Source organism: Microtus oregoni, unplaced genomic scaffold (assembly GCF_018167655.1).
Source record: "Microtus oregoni isolate MIOR12 unplaced genomic scaffold, Mior012 000081F_ref0000091, whole genome shotgun sequence".
Lineage (NCBI taxonomy): Eukaryota > Metazoa > Chordata > Mammalia > Rodentia > Cricetidae > Microtus > Microtus oregoni.
The window spans coordinates 3202271-3222116 of NW_024544541.1; the positions used below are offsets into that span (position 1 = coordinate 3202271).

A 19846-nucleotide genomic window follows, 5' to 3' on the forward strand; every position below is an offset into this window, starting at 1 on the left:
GCCAGTAGATTCAAGCCTCTGCCCCTTTTGCCTACTCTCAGGCAGACTCTCATCAGATAGAGTGACAGGGCCTTCCTTCACCATTTATAGTGCTGCTGTGTGATTTTTGAAATTCTTTCTCTCCTCTTCCTTCTCTTCCTCCTTCCCACACCCCTGCCTTTTGTGCAGTGTTAGGGATTGAGCCTGGGGTCTGGTGTGTGCTGGGCAAGTGCTGCTCCATCGAGCTGTGCTTCCCTCTCACATGGCAATACTCTGACTTACCCTTGTTCTTTTTTTTTTTCTTTTTTCGAGACAGGGTTTCTCTGTGGTTTTGGAGCCTGTCCTGCCTGTCCTGGAACTAGCTCTTGTAGACCAGGCTGGTCTCGAACTCACAGAGATCCGCCTGCCTCTGCCTCCCGAGTGCTGAGATTAAAGGCGTGCGCCACCACCGCCCAGCAGCCCCCCTTGTTCTTCTTAAAGATGACATTCGCTTTAAATACACGTCAGCTCTTTATGTCTTCATGTTTAAAAATGTTATGAGAAATTCTCAGATGAATATAAACATTTGAATAATACTCAGTTATTGAAATGTAGCACATGTCACCCAGTCATTAAGTTTCTTTGTTACTTTTGTATTGTTTTCTGAGGTGTAGGGTCTCAAATTCACCTGAATCCATGGAGGACCATGAAGTCTGGTTCTTCTCCTTACACCTGTGAGGTACTGTGATGGCAGGCATGGACTACCATGCCTAGCCCTTGCTTTTATCTATCTGTCGGTCTGTCCGTCGTCCGTCCGTCCATCCATCCATCCATCCACCCATCTATCTATCTATTGGTAACATGAAGGCTGGGGATGTAGCTTACCTAGTATGTGTGAGGCCCTGAGTTCAATCCCCAGTTCTAGGGAAAAAAGTAATGATAAGCCATCTTAGTCTATAGTGTTTTGCACTATTATTATATCTTATTATTATAAAATCATTGAGTCTATGAGTGTATGAACATTTTAGAATATTATTGAGGCAGCATACCAATTGTCTTTCAGTAGTTTCTCAGTTTGTTCCCCCACTATACCCTCAGACAGCAACCAACATTGTATAAAAAAGTTTTTTAACTTAAAAGTAATCAGAGTTAATAACTATGCCAGTGCATTTGAATGGTAGACTGTAGTTGGTACTTTGTACTTGAGCAAAAGTTGGACTATTCTCCCCCTTGATTGTAGAGTTAAGGAGAGGAGCCTGGGCCAGGTTCCAGCCTGTCTAGCAGTAGTCTGCTCCTCAGAGAAGGAGAATGCAATACCACATGCATTTGAGCTACACACATAGTTGGTGACAAAGTCATTTATATATTGACCTATTAGGATACAAAGTGTTTTAATGTGTTTGTACAGCTTAATGTTGAGGTCTTTTTAAAATGCTTGGGCATTTTAAATTTGGGGAAGTTGAATATCAAACAATAAACCTTTCTTCCAGTTATGAATTTAAGATTCAGGATGTAAAAGAAAATCCTGAAGGAACATTGTGACACTCAGCCCGTGACTGAAGAGTGAGCCCCACTGCGCTCAAGTGCCATGAGGAGGCTTTTCCTTTGGGGACAGAGGTCAGCAACTCATGGCAGAGCTGCCTCCGAGTCAGGCCGTGTGAGAATGTGGTGGCCATCCCTCGCCACAAAGTACATGTTTGTTTTCTTTCAGTGCTAGAAACATGTCTGTTGCTGAAGCAAATATTTAGAGCTGAAAGAAACGATTGGGCAGCCAGGATGTATCAACATTGGACAGATGTTTGCCTTTACCCTTGACCGCTGTGGCTGCAGCAGAGGGCTACACTAGGACTTGGAAATGTGGCCTTGTTCCCGTCTCAGGTGTGAGGTCCAGCTTTGCACCTTTTCTGTCTCTGCCTTGGCTTCCCTGCTAGAAAACAGACAAGATCAGGGTTTTTGTGTTCCTGCCTCCAGACACTTGTTTTGAAAAATTTATCCAGCTAGACATAGTAGGTGACACATGCCTTTTATCTCAGTATTCGAGAGGCTGAGGAAGGTAGATTTCTGTGAGTTCAAGGCTAGCCTGGTCTGCATGGCAAGCTTCAGGCCAGGCTGGGCTATAGTGATACTCTTTTTAAAAAAGAAAGAAAATTAAAATAAAATTTAGTTTGTCCATGTGAATAAAATACGTTGGATATATGTATAGCATAATTCACAGGGAGTATGCAGAAGAAATTCTACCTTCAGTCTTTGCCCCCAGCTGATGGTCCCTTTTTATGTCTAACCCATGCTTCCAGTCCCCACCCTCCTCTCTCTGCATTGTGCATATCCACAGGTAAGTACGTGCCTGTGTGTGAACATACCCAGGTTTACAAATAATTTATACCTTTAAATCTTTTTCAAGGGATTTGCTATTTTTTTTGTTTTTATTTTAAAGTTTTTTTTATAAAAAAAGATTTATTATTTTGTGATCTTGTGTGTGTGTGTGTGTGTGTGTGTGCATGCTCACAAGTCCATAAGAGAGCATTAGATCTGGAGCTGGAGTTGCAGGCAATTGTGAGTAGCCTGATGTGGGCACTGGGAACTGAACTCAGGTCCTCTGCTACAACACTGTGAGCTCTTAAGCATAAGTAATCCCCCCTCCCCCCCACAACTTTTTTTTTTTCTTTTTGAGACAGGGTGTCATTATGTATAGCTCAGGATAGCCTGGACCTCACTATTTTCTTTAGGCTCACTATTTTTTTTCAGATTTTAGCCTTCCTGGTTCAGCCTCCTGAGTGCGGGGATTACAGGCATGAGCTACCTTGTACAGCTTCATGGTTTTTTTTTTTTAAATGTTGAACATTTATAGGGGCTCACATCATGTTTTATGATATGTGTATTGTATAGATAATATTCGGATCAGAGTAGCATACCTGTCTCCTCAAAGAATCATTTCTTTATGGTGAAAACATTAAAATTCTCTCTGCAAGCTTTAGAAATACTCCATGTGCCACCCTTACCTCCAACCACTAGCTGTGCCCTAGCGCTTCCTGCCCATCTGTAACTCAGAACCTGTGCCTTGTCACTGCCTCCCTCTGTACCGCCTGTCCTTTTTGCTTTTCTCCTTTGGGGGGATTTGTTCTCTGACTTTGCTGTTGAAAATGTGTCATGTCAGGTGTTAGTGGACGCAGGCTCTCCAGCATGTCCCCACTTACCCTGGGGTGGTGAGAGAGCCCTCATGGGGCGGGGTGCCTTGAACTCACAGAGATCCCCCTGCCTCTTCCTTTCCAGTGCTGGGATTAAAGGTGTGCACCTCCATGAATGGCTTCTATGGGGTTTTTGTTTGTTTGTTTCTTCATCTGTAAATGAAAAGGGTAGGATGGTGGAAGAGAAAGAGAATGGTATAGACCCCAAGAACTTCAAGTTTCCTTTTCGTTCTGACTTCCTTTGGTTGTAAAGATGAGTTGCTATTGTTTAAAAAGCAGACAAGAGGCCAGAGGGCTATCTCAGTGGGTAAGAGTACTGACTGATCTTCCATAGGACAGGGGTTCCCAGAACCTACATGGTGGCCCATGTCCATCTGTCACTCCATTCTTGGGGATCCAGTGCCCTTTTCTGGCCTCCATGGACACTGTGTGCACATGGTGCAGACATACTTGCAGGCAAAATTCTTACATAAGATAAAAAGTAAATTTAAAAAGGCAGGCAAGGGACTAGAGATATGGCTTGGTGGTTGAGAGCACTGACTGCTCTTGTAAAGGACCCGGTTTCAGTTCCCAGCACTTACATGATGGCTCTCAACCACCTGTAGCTCCAGCTCACGGTTTCCACCGCCCTCTTCTGATGTCTGCAGACACTGCACACATGTAATGCACATGCGCACATGCCATTAAACCGCTCGCACACCTTTAACCCCAGCACTTGGGAGGCAGAGGCAGGTGGATCTCTGTGAGTTCGAGGCCAGCCTGGTCTGCAGAGTGAGTTCCAGGATATGATGTGGGAGTGTCATATATCAATCTGTTGATTTCATTGGTTAAGTAATAAACAAACTGCTTGGGCTCATAGCTTAGAACATAGGTGGGTGGAGTAAACAGAACAGAATGCTGGGAGGAAGAGGTAGTGAGGTAAGACGCCTCAGACAGAGACGCCATGCTCCCCTCTCCTGGGTGGACGCAAGAGCTCTGCTCTCTGAGACACATGCGATGAAGCTCTGACCCAGGATGGACGTAGGCTAGAATCTCCCTGGTAAGCCACCTCGTGGGCTACACTAGAAATGGGCTAGTCCAGGTGCGAGAGTTAGCCGAGAAGAGGCTAGATAGAAATGGGCCAAGCAGTGTTTAAAAGAAAACAGTTTGTGTGTTGTTATTTCGGGGCATAAGCTAGCCAGGCGGCCAGGGTGCTGGGGACGCAGCCCCGCCGCTCCTATTACTACAAGGATAGCTAAGATTGTTACACAGAGAAACCCTGTCTTGAAAAACCACAACCAAACCAAAACAGAACAAAAAAACCACTCATACACATAAAATAGTCTAATTTTTACAAACGTGAACAGCCTCCTCAAGTCTCTTCTGAGATGGTGCAATTTAAGTGTTGCTGACATTGTCAGTGTCGCTCAAGTGTTCATTCCTTGGGTTTCTCGGGCTTTCACAAAAGCTCACCAGACCTTGGCGTGTAAATAACTGCTCATCTCCTGGGCCTGTGAAGAGACTGCTGCTAAAGACCTGCGCCTTAGAGGCTGTCTGTCTTCTGACGGGAGTGGTCTGTAATCCTCCAGACCTGGTGGCAGACGTGAAAAGTAACCCTCTGCATGCTTATTTCCAGTGTAGCCAGGGAGAATTAGAAGGAAGGTGGGGGTACTTTAGGTCACAGATCTGGAAACAGGCATCATGGACGCTGATTGGAACCCCTCCGTCTTTTATACAAGAGGTCTCAATTTGTGTAACGTAGAGAGGCAGCTCACTTCCGTCTTGTTCGGTAGGTATACTACTCCCCCGAGGCGCTCAATAAATTTTATAGAAAGTTCCCTCCTTATGTGGAAGGTGCTAAGCTCAGGGCGGCCAGTGTGGCTGTTATAATTTAGGGCTACGAGGGAGTACATCTGCCTTATGAATAACCTGCCAAAAGTGTACAGAAACTCTTGATCTTGCCTGTGTCATTGTACTACTGGGCTCAGGCCCTAAGACCCCAGTCTGCTTTGAAGTTCAAGCCCCGACTTGGATTTAGTTTGCTGCTGAAATGGTCCTCCTCTGTGCTGTGTTGGTAGACTTCTGAGCTTGCCTGCTGATGCTCTAGTTTTGGCCGCTAACTCCTGAGAGCTCCACACCTGGATACGACTGAGTGTTCACAGCTCCTCTGTCTCCCCAGGGACTCCCTTCCTTGGGTTGTAAGCAGAAGCCTTCCCAGGCTCTGAGTCTGTAGCTGGCAATGAAATTCTCGTCGGCACCGGCTTCTTACTCAGTGATTTACACTGGGAGAGGTGCCTGCTGGTATCCAGGTCCTTTCATCTTTGTTTAGTTTCCTCCACACTTGATGTATTTAAAGGATGTGTTGTCTTTATGGATCACTGGGATAAGGAAGGAACTGGGCAAGTTTTAATGAGAGGCCCAAGTGCTCTGTGCTGAGATGAGAATTACATCCGTGGTCAGATATCTTTCTTACCCTGGGTGGCAGGAGACAAATGTTTGGCTGTTTCCGAGGCAGCTGCTCTGTGGAGCAGTTTTCAGGATACTGAGGCAGCATCCAGTCCCAAGGCTCAGCAGCAACTTTTCCCCAGTTGTGTGGACTCCCTTCGTTTAAGGAGGGGAAAGACTCTGGTCCTGTTCTTGAAATTACACATCAATATCAAGATGATGGGAACCAGCCCACCTCCACCTTCATTTGCATAAAAACTTTCATTCAGACTAGTGATATTTAGAACTGTTTTTCTCAAAAACCATTTTTGTTGCTTGGGGGAATAGTCATCAACAGAGAAGAAAGTATTTGGCTTATTTGCTTAATATTTTAACCTAGCAGATTAGACAGGTTGGGGACCTGGGGGAGGGGATAAGAGAGTGGGTGGGGCAGCCCCATAAACAAGGTGATATATAATATTTTTTTTGTTCTCCTTTTAAATAAATACCGATCAGCTTTATGTTCAGAGACAATAGGAGCCGTTGGCTTAAATTTGCAGTTTACTGTATTTATGGCTGTAATATCAAGGTGCTGCCGTCGTAATTTCATGCCCCAATGAGAAGAGCAAGGTCGAAGCAAATGCTTCCATCGGCATCTGCTAGCACACTAACTCATAAACAAGGCCCGGCTGGATCAGGTGGCACGGAATAATACAGGCTAATGAAATACAGCACAGCTTTCCATTACTGTTAGTTTTTACAGTGTCGTCATTACGTGTAATTTATGTTTAAAAAATTCAATTTTATACAAGGCACTGGGAAATAGGGGTCCACAGGTCATCCAACGACTTTTAGAGGCTCCAAGAGTCCTTATTGTACTCTACTGTTCCAACAAAATGTTAATAAAATAAAATAAAAATACTTTTTCCCTTTCCCCTCCCCGAACCCATTCCGAGAGAGTTGATTTTTCTTTTAATTTGGGGAATATCTTTAGCCAGCTGTCTTCCTGCCTCATCTCCTTCTGGAATGTGCCAGGCAGATAACTAGTTGTGTTCTGAGAGAGGTGACCCTCGCTCAGTCTCCAGAGTCCCAGATGAATCAGAAATGGAGGGGCTGAGGATGGAGGAAGATGATCTGAATTCTGGGTCCTTCACTGCTGTCCTTGGATGTGGGCCTGGGGTCTGACCCCCCTCCCCCCACTCCTCCCACGTTCCTTTCATTCTCTGCAGTGCGATCATAAAGCACAGAACAGACTGGAAGGTGCTGCTGAGGCTCACTGCCTTGCGTACTCTCAACCCGTCCCTAGCCCCCGTCTTGGTTATTTGCCCTTGCACGGTGCAGAGAACACTGCTGTCGTCTGTCATGTTCCACAGACATTCACAGCTTCACCTCCACAGAGTCAGGCTGAGAACTGCCCGGCAGACGCTGGAGTTAGTGTGGAGTTGCAGCCAGTCCCACAGAAAATAGCTCTTCTGGGTCCTGGGCTTTGCCTGAGTCTTGGGAAACGAAGGCTGGGCATCATGTTCACCCGGTGTGCTGGGCTTTGTTTGTGTTCTAATAGAAACCTTTAGAAAAAGAGAACAGGTTTGTTTATCTGCTAGGAGATAAAAATACGAGTCAGTTCGGATGGCAGTGAGCCTGCCTCTGGAGCACAAGGGTGCTGCTCCTCTTTTCCCTTCTTCTAAATGCAGCCCCTGTGGAGAAGTGCTGGAAAAGAAATCCTCAGCCCCGCCTGCACCGGCAGCAGTGGAAGCTTGCTGGTGTCTGGGGAAGTAGTTTGGAGGGACACAAGGGAACGAAAAAGGTGCCCGAGACCTTCACTTTTTGCAGATTAGGAAACTATGGCCTTGCAGGTGAGGTAGCAGCATTCTCTGTCCCTAGTCACAGCCTCCTGTCACTGCTCCTCTTCCCCTCCTGGATGGTTCTCTTGTTCCTCCCTTTTAGTGAGAGAGTGAGTGACAGGACTCTCTGGAGTGATTCTTTACCAGTAATAGGGGGTAGAATGGAACTCTAGAAAAATCACCCTGTGGTAGAAGGAAAGTTACTGCAAGGAGGGTAAAATGCCAGGTCCTAGTGGTGTCAGATAACAGCAGTCTGCACCTCAACAAAGAGGAAAATATGAGCTTTATCAAAATGAACTAACGCTTCCAAAGGCAGGGAGGGTGCAGGTGGCTTGCTTGCCGCTAGCTCGCAGGATGGCAAAGTCCTTTGCTCTCTGCTCTGTTCAACCATTGCTCAGACCCTGTGCAGTTAGATTATTCCTCACAGATAGCAATCAACTGGAAGGAAGTGTGTGTGTCTAATTTGCATGAGATTATTTAAAACAACAACAACAAAAAAGGTCTGCATTAGTCAGGGTGACGGTAAACAGCGCAAGGAGATGCCTTTTATAATATAGCCTGTGCCTGGGCTCGCAGAACCAAGTATAATTCACTCACAATTGGCAGTTTCCTTTATTAGTCCTTTTAACCTTTTGGATTCTGCAAGGTCTCAATCAAAGATCTGCATTGTTTATCTTGCGGGTGAGTAGGAAAGCTGGGACTAGGGCATCTAGGTGTTTATGCATGGGCCCTCTGGCAACAACTCATCCCAGAGGTAGGGGCATCTCTGTACCAGGAACCAGTGGCTGGGAGAAGTGAGGGACCCCCTGCTTGGCCTTGCTGCATCCCAGGTGGGTCACCGGGCTCTGTAGGGTCCATAAACTGGCCAGTGCTGCCTGAGCTGGGGACACCCTGAGAAGCACATGGATGCCCATTTGTCACTCTGGTGCTGTTAAAATGTTATCCAGGTATCATGCGCAGCTCTAACGCGGGGTTTAAAACCCCATGTTACTGGCTCTTACCTACAAATGGGGTTCAGGGTGGCAGGGGAGAAAGGAATTGAATCTTTCTCTAAACCTGGACAGACTCAAGACTGAAGTTCTGAGTCTGCGTTTCTAACTCTGGTTGTCATCTGCCTCACTACTCTCCAGGACAAATTTAATCTGGGCAGTCCTCACCCTGCCTCCAGCTTTTCATCTGCTGAGTGGGGCTATGGCTGAGAGAACTTTCCAACTCTAAAGTTATACTCCTTTCTCCCCTCCCTCCCTCCCTCCCTCCCTCCCTCCCTTTCTTCCTTCAATTCTAAAGAAAAATGACTCATTTATTGAAATGAAATCAGAATGCTGACTCTCCTGGAGAACTAGGTAGGGAGAATTCCAGCCAGCATAGATTTAAAGCATCAGATGATAAGGGCTCTGAGAGCAGGAGCTTGGAAGGAAGTGCTGACGGCATTTAAACTGTCGCCTCACTGGTGGGCAGCAGAGGCAATGCAAGGTGTGTTTTATTAGGAAAATAGGCTCCTGAAAGCTCAGGGCCAGAGGGCAGAACAGAACAACAGGCACAAAGTCCTGTTCCTTTAACTAGCTCTAGCTCGCAAGGCTGAGGCACAGCCTGCAACTTGCTGTATATTTCCCCAGCGTTGAACATTATCGTACTTGTTTATATTTGAAGGAGCCAAAAGGGAGATTGAGACTGCAACTGAATGCTCCTTTTGGGAAAATTATCTTCATTTGCAGCCAGCAGCTGACAAGGCACACGATCCACCAGGTCTCTAGAATTCCATGGTGTGCCAGTGACCAGCAGCCTGTGCTGATGTCGCAGGTGCTGCTCCCTTCTCCCTGTGAACTGGTACAGCAGCGTTCTCCTTCCAGCACTTGGACAGGAGCGCCCCTTCCTAGTTAGGATGAGCACTTGGCAGTGACTGACAGGAGAAAAAGCCTGAGAGGCATAAGCTGTACGGAACTGTGTCCTCCGATTTTGCCTGGCTTGTCTGTCTGTCCTAACCCTGTTCTGGGGCAGAGACAACTCATTTGTGACAAGCTACGGAGGCAAGAAGTGGGGCACCTTGTCCAGCCCGGTCTGAGATGCTCTGTTATGTGATCACCTACCCCCCTCTAGGCAAATGCTCCCGCAGTTCCCTAGACTGACAGCGGTAGTGCTCGCTTGCTTCCCGCTAGAAGTGCTGCTGCAGCACCTGAGAGAAAGGTCAAGGGCCGCTGGAATAGTCGAGGCACTCCCTTGACCATTTGCGGTAGGGCATGAACAGTCTGAGGGACGGTGGGAATCCACTCAGGCCAATGTGATCAGGGCAGAGCTATGTGATGCAGGGCAGAGCTGCGCTCTGAAGCATTAATGCGCACCATGTATTAGCCCCCAGGCGCAGTGTGCGAGGCACCACACTTTGAAGTTGCTGATCTTCAGAACCGCCTGTACTTCACCCACCCCTAGGGGCAAGTATTCCATGCTGTGGGCCTCTAATGGAGAGCTGCTGACCAGATGTAGAAAAGCTCTCGGCCCAGGTTTAAAAGCTCTGTGTTGCGGCTTCAGTGGCTATTGGGATTCCCGGAACAGCCTGGACCAGCTCGAGCTGTCACACTAGCGGTGACCTCTTACCCGCTTTCCCAGCCGCCACAGAGGCTCTCTGGTACACAGCATTGTTTCCTGGGTGGGGCCTGTGGGATTCTTGTTGCACACCTGCGGGCTCCACAGTTCCCGTCTGCTATTCTGTACTTTGGTCAGTGCTGACACCAGTAGTCACCCAGTCAGTCTTGGGCCCCGGAGAATCTCTCTGTGTGCTCAGCCTTCTGGGACTAGGGTCTTGGTGGGCTTTCACTTGCCTTCCATTTCTTAGGAAAATCCTTTACACATGCTGTAGCCACTGCAGATGGCGCCCGCGGTTTCCTGATGCCCTGTGTGCATTGTAGTTTAGAGTGTCGGAGGATTAAAGAAAGGGGAGAAAGAAACTAGCCAAGGGCGGTCCAGGCAGCCCGTGATAGGGTAGAGCAATAATCATCCAAAAGTGTGGGCCTGGTCTTGTTTTGATCTGTTTTCTTGTTTTATTTTCTTCTTTACATTCTATATCCCATTCATACTAATCACAGTCAGTCCTGATTTTTCTTTTTATTTCTGCATTTGTCATAAAATAAAGCAAATTATTCCCGTCTTCGGAAACGATCTAGACTAATTAGTCGTCTCACCCAATAATTAGTTTTTTGTTTCCCTGTCTGTTTTCATGCATTATTGTTAGTTTTTTCCCCTCTTTTTTTAACACCATTACAGATTAAAATGAGCCACATTTGCAGTTGATGGTATCTGTTTTCGGGGGAAGAATGGAGAATTGCAGTATGGAGCGACTTCAAAGGCAGCAATAAACTCAAGGATAAATTAAGGAAATTGAATGAGCCACATTTGGAAGCAGTGTTGAGGCTAATATTCTGTCGCTTAAGGTTAAATTGCAGCTGAGAGAGATTCCCGAGAATCCGAAATCGAGCAGGCAGCAGACTCGAATGCAAGGCACTCCGTGGCCGTCAGGCCCTCCTGCAAAGGAAGGCTTGCTGCAGTGTGGATGCCGGCAAGGTCCTCACCAGTGTCCTTTGCTCTTCTCCCCTTAGGACTGACAGATGACGAGATTGACCTGGCTTTCCAGCAGTCAGGCACTGCCACAGATGAGCCTCCATCCTTGAGCCTGGCTACGCCAGTGGCTCCTATCCAGCCCCCTCACCTCATCCCGCAGCCACACAGTAAGTCACCTGTTCCATGTCCTGCGGAACTGGGACTGGGACTCAGGACACTGGGGAAGGGCAGGGCCCCACCGCTCCCACCACAGCAGACTGGGAGAGCTTGACTTTTCTAGGAAAAAAACGGCACACCTGTGTTTGTCTAGAGCCAGTTATAAGTATGTGACAAAGGTTTCAGGGCTAATGAAGCCAGCCTTTGTGTTGTCACATGGTGATCAGTTCTGCACCTTCTTCTTACCCAGTGGTTTTGAGGGTCAGTTCCCTAACACAGGCATGGGAGTGAGTGGGTTCTCCTCTGCCCATGGAAGTAATTTGCTCCTAATTTTATTTTTAAACTGAATATTCAGAGGTTTGGGTCAGCCTTCACTCCCTTGTCCTGACTCCACTGTGTGCATTCATGTGGTGACAGAGTCTCGGATGATTTCAGATTAAGTACAAAGGTCCTTTAATGATGACATGGGATCTTGGCAGAGGGGAGTTTGTTTTTTAAATGGAGGTTGCTGTAGTAACAGATACAGTGCTATGCATCCATGCAAACAAGAACATCACCTCTTCTGTAAGTCATGTGGAAAATTCTAAAAAAGTTACCATTATCTCCAAAGCCATAAGAAACAGCCTCGATTTGTTTCTTTTCCATAACTCAGCAGAGGCTCTATTGTCTTTCAAGTCTTTTCTAAAATTGTCTTCATTTTAATTCTTTAGAAGTTTTACTTTTTTTCAAAAAGTGATTTAAGAGAGTTCAAGACCAGATTTTAAAGGGTATATTTTTTAAAAATGGCAGGTTCAGCTGGGCAGTGGTGGTGCACACCTTTAATCCCAGCACTTGGGAGGCAGAGGCAGGTAGATCTCTGTGAGTTCAAGGCTAGCCTGGTCTACAGAGCAAGTTCCAGAACAACCAGGGCAGTTACACAGAGAAACCTTGTCTCTTTTTTTTTTTTAATATTGATTTATTATGTATACAATGTTCTTTCTGTGTGTATGCCTGAAGGCCAGAAGAGGGCACCAGACCTCATTACAGATGGTTGTGAGCCACCATGTGGTTGCTGGGAATTGAACTCAGGACCTTTGGAAGAGCGGGCAATGCTCTTAACCGCTGAGCCATCTCTCCAGCCCGAAACCTTGTCTTAAAAAGAAAAAAAATTAAAGTGACAGGTTCCTTTTGGTCCCAGAACTCGTGGACTGAAGCCCTCTTCCTTCTCCCCTTATCAGCATTTTCTCCTGGCTTGCCTGCAGCTGGGTAGGTGATCTCTCTGCAGCAGACACAGCCAGTAGGGAGTTCTCTCCTGTGGTCAGGTGGGGGCCAGGCTGCTGTGTGCATCACAAGTTGTATTTAGAGTCCTTTGCTTTCTGGATAAAGCTGAGTGGTGAAGCCAGAATACATACGCCCAGGGTTCTTGTCCCTCTGTGTCTGGCCTGAGCCTTTGAGACCCCAGGAGCAGGCTTCTGCCATTTGTGAGCGGGGGACTGACTCATTTCTCTTTCCCGGTCCAAATCCTCTCGATCTGTTGTGTAGGCTTTGGACCCTAAACATACTTTTTAACCAAAGGCTAAGTAAGTGTCCATACTTTTCTGAGTTGTGTCCCTGAGCCCAGCCATTTAATAGGATTTGTTGAGGATAGGCAGTGGCAGCTGGGGTGCAGAATTGTCTAAGCACATCTGTTGCGTTCCAGCTGTTTCCTCCCACTGCTTAATACCAAACAGGTCTCTCTGCTACTTGAAAACTTCCTGCTCGGAACAAATTGTTCTGCTTGGTCACAGAGTGGGCATCAAACATCATAAGCTTGCCTGCCTTCTGGAAGCGCAAAGAGTTAACTATTAGTTTTTCTGGCCAGCAGCAGCAATTGAGTCTGCAGTCTCTTTCAAGATTCCTGGCTTAGAGTCTGTTAGTCTCCTGCAGTAACACACGTCTCTTAGAGGTAGGCTTCCTCCTGCTTTGACACCAGCACAGAAACAATGGGGATGATAATTTTTAATCCTGGAGTTTTCAGTTGTCACCATCGAGCTTCATACTTCGCGTACCGTTACATTTTCCTTTCAGCTCTGGGGGTCCCTGCTCTTCACTGCTGTACTTTTGCCAAGAGGTGTCAAAACTGCTCAAAAAAAAAAGGGCAAAAAAAAGCTTGATTTTGATTAATATAGAGAAACAAGACTTTGCCTGACTGATAATAAAACTGATAAATGACATTTGAATTACTTGTAGCGGTAATTTATTACATAAAATATCTTTTATTTGACATGCGATTAGTTGCTGGAAGCATCACTCAATCTGACTAGTTTAACATGCTCTAAAATGAACCCCAGTAAAAACCAGGGCTGTCGGCTGCTGGCGTTATGAAATATACTAATCCCGGAGTGAGGAAAAAAATCTGACTTTAAATATTTAAATGATTAATTGGGTTTATATATATATATTTTTTTTACCTCTCTAACCCCCTTAATTACAAGCAAACTCAGGGGAGTTTCTGAACTAGGTGTGCAATCTGCATGCTTATCACCGAGGCATTGTCTGCGTCTGGGAGGGATTTATGGCCTCTGTTCATGTGTGTTCCTGGGGGTTCTATGCCTAGATCCACAGCAGCCCTTTCCTTCCTATTTCTCAGTTGCTTAAGGACTTTTCACCTCTGAGCCCAAGTCTAGAAAATGGGTTTCCCTCGGCCCAGCCCCAGATGCTCTTGTGTCAGGGTTAGGGTCTCTTGAGAACACCTGGAGAAGCTGGCATATGCAGACCTTTATCTCCTGACCTGGCCCAGTGGCCGTGGCTGCTGGGTACCTCCTGTGCCATCTTTGCTTTCTGGTGAGTGTGTTTGACCTTGAAAGTTAGTGAATGCCAGCGAGGAAGAGAACACAGAAGAACTCCCAGAAGGCACTGTGTTTCTGTGTGTGAGCACCTACTACAGTTCGGTGTGTGAGCACCTACTAGATGCTCAGCTCTGAATTATGGGAGAGCTTCAAAGCATGATCTTTCAGAATTTTACAGGCTCTTAAGAAAAAGAGAATAATATCAGACATTGTGAGTTAATGCCAAAATTAATTATACTGACAAAAATTTCTATAAGATTACAGAAAAGAGAAAAATTAATGTGGGCTGAGGAAGTCAAGAGGCTTTGTGAGAGTGGCAGGAGATGACACTGGGAAGCCTGTGTCACCTAGTAGAAGAATGAACCAGTGTTTGAGGACTTGAGAGAAAGTCAGGCAGAGCTCAAGAAAAGCCAGGCTAGCATCCAAGAAGAAATCTGATACTCTGTTTCTCCCTTTGGTTTCATTGTTTGACTTTGCTTCAAAGCTCTGTGTGTGCATCCACAGGCCCTGTGGATAGGTTCTGGGTCCTGCTTCATGCTGAGCTCAGTGATTGGTGTTGAGCTGTCTTGTTCCCGCCCAGAGGGACAAAGCACCAAGGGGCGCTGAGGTATAAGCAGGGCCAGTGTAAATTTTGTGGGGCAGTACTGGACTCCAGCATTTGCTCTCATCTTTGATGGACAGTGGGACCCTTTGAGAGGCTAGCCTGAGCTCTAGTTGCCTGGTGCTGGCAGAGAGCTTTGAATCATTTGATTAGAAGTCCTGAGAGAGAATTCTTGTCAGCTTGCCCCTGTTGCAGTCCTATTAGTAACATATACTTAACCCACTGAGCAGGCGCTCATCATTGAGGGACTCTGGTATCCCGGGTGCTGTGCTAGACCTCTGGGACAAAGGTCCTTAAAAAGATCTGTTATTTTCCCATTGCTAAGACTTGAGAGAGTCAACTCAGAAAGAGAAAAAGGGTCGGGTGGTGGAGGCTCACACCTTTAATCCCAGCCTGGGGAAAGCAGAGGCAGGTAGATCTCTGTGAGTTCGAGGCCAGCCTGGTCTATAGAGCAAGTTCCAGGACATCCAGGGCTACATAGAGAAACGTGGTCTTGGAAACCAAACAAAGAAAGAGAGAGAGAGAAGTTCTTTTCGGTGGGGCTCCAATCTTCTGCTACCCTGGTGCTGGGCTCTCTGGCTGTGGGTGTTGGGTGACAATGGCAGGGAGCATGTAATAGAGAGAAACTGCTGGTGTCACGGCCAGAGATGAAAGGAAGGAAAGGGTCTCGGGCCCTGTGTCACTTCCACAATGGCTGAAGGTCTCACTACCTCCTGAGAGCACTGGGAAACAAACTAAACCATAGCAGAAGCCTGGCCGCTCTCTGAGGTTGCCCCCATCTAGTGGGAAAGACAGTTAAGCCGGCATGTCAGTGCCTAGGAGGCAGGACCAGGGAGGAGGCTGGTGCAGAAGAGGGGAAGGGGTGCTCCTGAGAGCAAAAGCTTCACTGACCCCGTGGGTGACGGGTTCAGTGTTCTGACAGGATGAACAAGAGCGCAAAGACAGGAAACTGCATGACGACCTTAAGGATCTTTGGATGATCTGAGAAGCTGGAGCGTGCTGGAAGAGGCAAAAAAAAAAGCATCTTATCCGTCTCTGACAGAGGATAGGCAGCAACAGACAGGGAGAGCTAATGTTGTTTGTTTCAGAGTTGGACACGGGGTGTGCCTGCCTGAGTCTCTCTTGCCCTCCTTGTCATCTTTGTCCAGCAGCACATTGCTTTTCCCTAAGACTGGAGTCCACAGTCCACCCCTTCAGGGCATCTTCTCAGTGCTTCATTCTGACCTGATGGAGGCGCCCTGTGGCTCTCACACCCTTGTTCCCTACCACTGTGCACTTCAGTGTCTTTTATATTAGTCTGAGTCCTGAGGCTTTTTAAAAACTCTAGTGGCCTGAGGCTCTGACTTAGCATATCTAGAAATGCTTTTGCCTGGACCAACTATGGTGGGAATGTGTGTGAGAACCGAGAAGAAATGCTTGTTGACAATTGCCCATTTGGTCACCAGCCCACTGGCCAGACCATTTTCATGCTCAGTCCATGTAGTCTGTTCTGGGCAGGTTGTGGAAACAGTAAGGGCCAGGCTCACTTTCAGGAGGCCTGGCTTTGGGGAGGGACAGAGATGAGTCGCCACTGCTGTGCCATGCAATGATGGGCTTGCGAGTTTCCTGGCAGTGTGCAGGAGCAAAGGTTTGGAACTCCAGAATAGTCATCTTCAGAGTCCCCAAAGGACGAGGCTTGAACTGGTTTTTCATGTCACTAAGTCAAGGCTACATTTCAGAAAATAGGTTTTCTGCTATCTAAACATAGGGCATCTAGCTCACCGTGGAGGCTCTGCTGTCTTCAGGGACCCAGGTCTGCATCCTTGACAGCTTGCTGGCATCCATCTTGTCCTGTCCACCTGCTCCAGCCCCAAATGCCTCATCTGCCACTACCAACCTACAGGAAGGAAAAGGATCACAGCTGCCTCCCAAGAACACCTAGGAATTTCCATATCCTCTTATCCTCCGCGTGCTGACAAGAGTGTGGTTGCATCATCTTCCCATCTACAACGGATGCTGACAAATTGGGGGCAATCATTGGAGGCTATGCCTATCCAAGTTGCTCCTGCCCTCCTTATCATGTACCCAGCAAGGTGTCGCTGGAGCTGACATGAGCGCTTACACACAGGGTATTGTTACCTGGGCAGGCTCCGGTGGCTAGTACTGTGGTATTTAGAAAGGTTTAGCTGGCATATTAGGAAGGTAGGACTTGCTACTTTATTATCACTCTTTATAACATCTAAATGTTAGATTCTTTTGTATAAGTCAAGCATTTTCAGGCGTGAATTTTCAGGCTGTGTTAGAATCCTTGGGTCATATTTCTCCCTTGATTTCAGCCACAAATGCCTAGGGAAAATTTTTAGTATTATTGGGTTTTGCTCTCAGCCACCACTAACTTCCTTGAAAAAACATTGAACAGGGTGTGTGTGTATGTGTGTGTGATCTTTATTGAGGGTAGTTTACATGAAATAAAATGCACCTATTGTAATTGCACCATCTGAGTTTTGAGTGTGCACTTCAGGTAAACATCACTGCATTGCAGAACATCTCCAGTACCCCCAAAAGGTTCTCTAATGCCCCATTTCCAGTCACTCCAGCCCCATCCTGCCTCCAGGGCCACGACTATGCTGCTTTTTCTTACTGCCTGTTAGAGTTTTGTATAAGTGGAACCATATGGCATGTACGCTTTAGTCTAGTCTCTCTGCCCAGCATAGTGCTGAGATATATCCAGGTTGCCGTGCATGTCAGAAGTTGCTTCATTTTATTACTGAGCCGCATCCCACTGTGTGGAAGGGTGTATCACTGTTTATACGCTCAGCAGCTGATGGACTTTGGGTTGTTTCCAGTTTTTAGCCATTATGAATAAAACTCTTGTGAGCATTCCTGTTGAAGTCTCTGTGTGCTTTTCTCTCTCTTGGGTGAATGCCTAGGAGGAGAATTGCTGGTTTGTATGTTAAGTGTATGTTTAACCTTATAAGAAGCTGGTAAACTGTATTCCAGAGTGGTTATCCTGTGTCAGCTTCCCCCCAGCAGCCTCGGCTGCAGCAGCTGGTGTTTTCAGCTGGGAGCCATGGCAGTTGGTTGTCCTTCTATCATGTGGTTTCTGGGGAATGAACTGAACTTGGCAGCCCTGGCAGCCAGCACCTTTACCACGTTGAACCATTTCACCAGCCCCTCAAACAGTTTTTTTTAGAACTGTTGGAGTGTACTTTATATATCACAAGACTTACCCATTTCAGGTGTGATGGAGGAAGGTCATTGGTTAAAAAAAATAAAGAAACTGCTTGGCTGGCCCTCATAGGTTAAAACATAGGTGGGAGGAGTAAACAGAACAGAATGCTGAGAGGAAGAGGAAGTGAGCTCAGACTTGACAGCTCTGCTCTCTGGAGCAGAGGCCATGCTACCCTCTCCTGGGCAGACGCAATGAACTCCGACCCAGGATGGATGTAGGCTAGAATCTTCCCGGTAAGCGCACCTTGGGGTGCTACATATGTGATTAGAAATGGGCTAAATTAATATGTGAGAATTAGCCTAGAAGAGGTTAGATAGAAATGGGCCAAGCAGTGTTTAAAAGAATACAGTTTCCGTGTAATTATTTCGGGGTATGAGCTAGCCAGGTGGCCGGGGTGCTGGGGACACAGCCCCGCCGCTCTTATTACTACACAGGTGTACAATTCAGTGCTTTTAGTAACTTGGCTAGGGTACAACCATTGCCATAGACCCACTTTAGAGAATTCTTATACTCACATAGGACCCTTTGGAGCCATTCACTATTAACCCTTGTTCCTACCATTTTCCCCAGGTAACCACTAATCTGGTGTAAGAGGTCCTTCTGTCTTTGTGTTGCTTTCATTGTTTAATAAAGAAACTGCTTTGAGCCCTTGATAGGGCAGAACTTAGGTAGGCGGGGAAAATTAAACAGAATGCTGGGAAGAAGAAAGCAGAGTCAGAGAGATGCTGTGGATCCTCTGCCTGTTGTAACCGACACTGTTAGAATCTTTCCTGGTAAGCCACTGCCACATAGTGATATACAGATTAATAGAAATGGGTTAAACCAAGATGTGAGAGTTAGCCAATAAGAGGCTAGAATAATGGGCCAAGTAGTGATTTAATTATACAATTTCTGTGTGGTTATTTCTGGGCTAAACTAGCAGGGTGGCCGGGACAAACAAGCAGCCCTCCCCTTGTAACAATTGGTGCCCAATGTGGGGCCCAAACCCATGACTCTGAGATTAAGAGTCTCATGCACTACCTACTGAGCTAGCCAGGTGGCCAGGACAAAAAAGCAGCCCTTTTCTTGCAACACTAGTCTACTTTCCATCACCATAAGTCCACTTCTTCTGGGCTTTTTAGGTAAATGGAATTACAGAGTGGGTGATTTCTGTGTTTGGCTTCTTTTTCTTAACATAATGAGGCTCAGCCACATTGCAGTGTTCCTTTTCACTTCATTGTATTAACAGTCCTTATTTTGTGCACCAGATGAAGGGCAGTATATGACTTCCTGCTTGTGTTTTTGGTTCTTTGCATCCTGTGAGTTGAACTTGGAGCCTTGTACATGCTAGGCAAGTACTCTATCTTTGGCCCTGTTTTGGCTGGCACGTATAATGCTGCTGAGAAGATTGATGTGCAAGTCTTATGTGGACACATGCTTGAATGGATGGTGTCTACATGGAATTGCTGGATACCAAGTTTCTGATTTCTGGATCTTAGTTATTTTCTTTCTAATCAGTTTTCTCAAGTATGATATGCATGTAGTAAGAGTCTTGGTTTTTCAGTATCCAATTTGATAAATTGTAACTCATTTTATTAGTGTAACCATCACTGCAATTACAATGCAGAAAATTCCAAAAGGAACATAATGTAGATTCTATTATCCTAAAGAGTTTCTTTGTGCCTTTATCACCGTGCCTTGTTTCTGGTAACTACCAGTCTGTGCCTTGTTAATAAAAAATGGAGTGCAGACCTAAACAGAGAACTCTCAACAGAGGAATCTAAAATGGCCGAAAGACACTTAAGGAAATGTACAACATTCTTAGTCATCAGAGAAATGCAAATCAAAACAACTCTGAGATTCCATCTTACACCTGGTAAGAATGACCAAGATCAAAAACACTGATGACAACTTATGCTGGAGAGGTTGTGGGGTAAAGGGAACACTCCTGCATTGCTGGTGGGAATGCAAGCTGGCACAGCCCCTTTGGATGTCAGTGTGGTGATTTCTCAGAAAATTAGAAAACAACCTTCCTCAAAACCCAGCAAGACCACTTTTGGGTATATAGCCAAAGGATGCTCAATCGTGCCACAAGGACATGTGTTCAGCTCTGTTCATAGCAGCATTGTGTGTCATAGCCAGAACCTGGAAAC

At 46.4% G+C, this 19846-nt stretch overlaps 1 protein-coding gene across 2 annotated transcripts in view; it reads left to right on the forward strand.

Annotated features, from left to right (window-relative positions):
• The window catches only part of Pex14 (peroxisomal biogenesis factor 14), a 138905-nt gene that overhangs the window by 100118 nt on the left and 18941 nt on the right, over positions 1-19846 (forward strand). Inside the window, exon 4 of one of the 2 annotated variants that reach the window (XM_041642962.1) lies at positions 10978-11106. The exons of the other annotated variant lie outside the window; for it this stretch is intronic. Coding sequence (XP_041498896.1) covers positions 10978-11106 — 129 coding nt within the window. The remainder of the gene's footprint in view (positions 1-10977; positions 11107-19846) is intronic. 2 annotated transcript variants of the gene reach the window in all.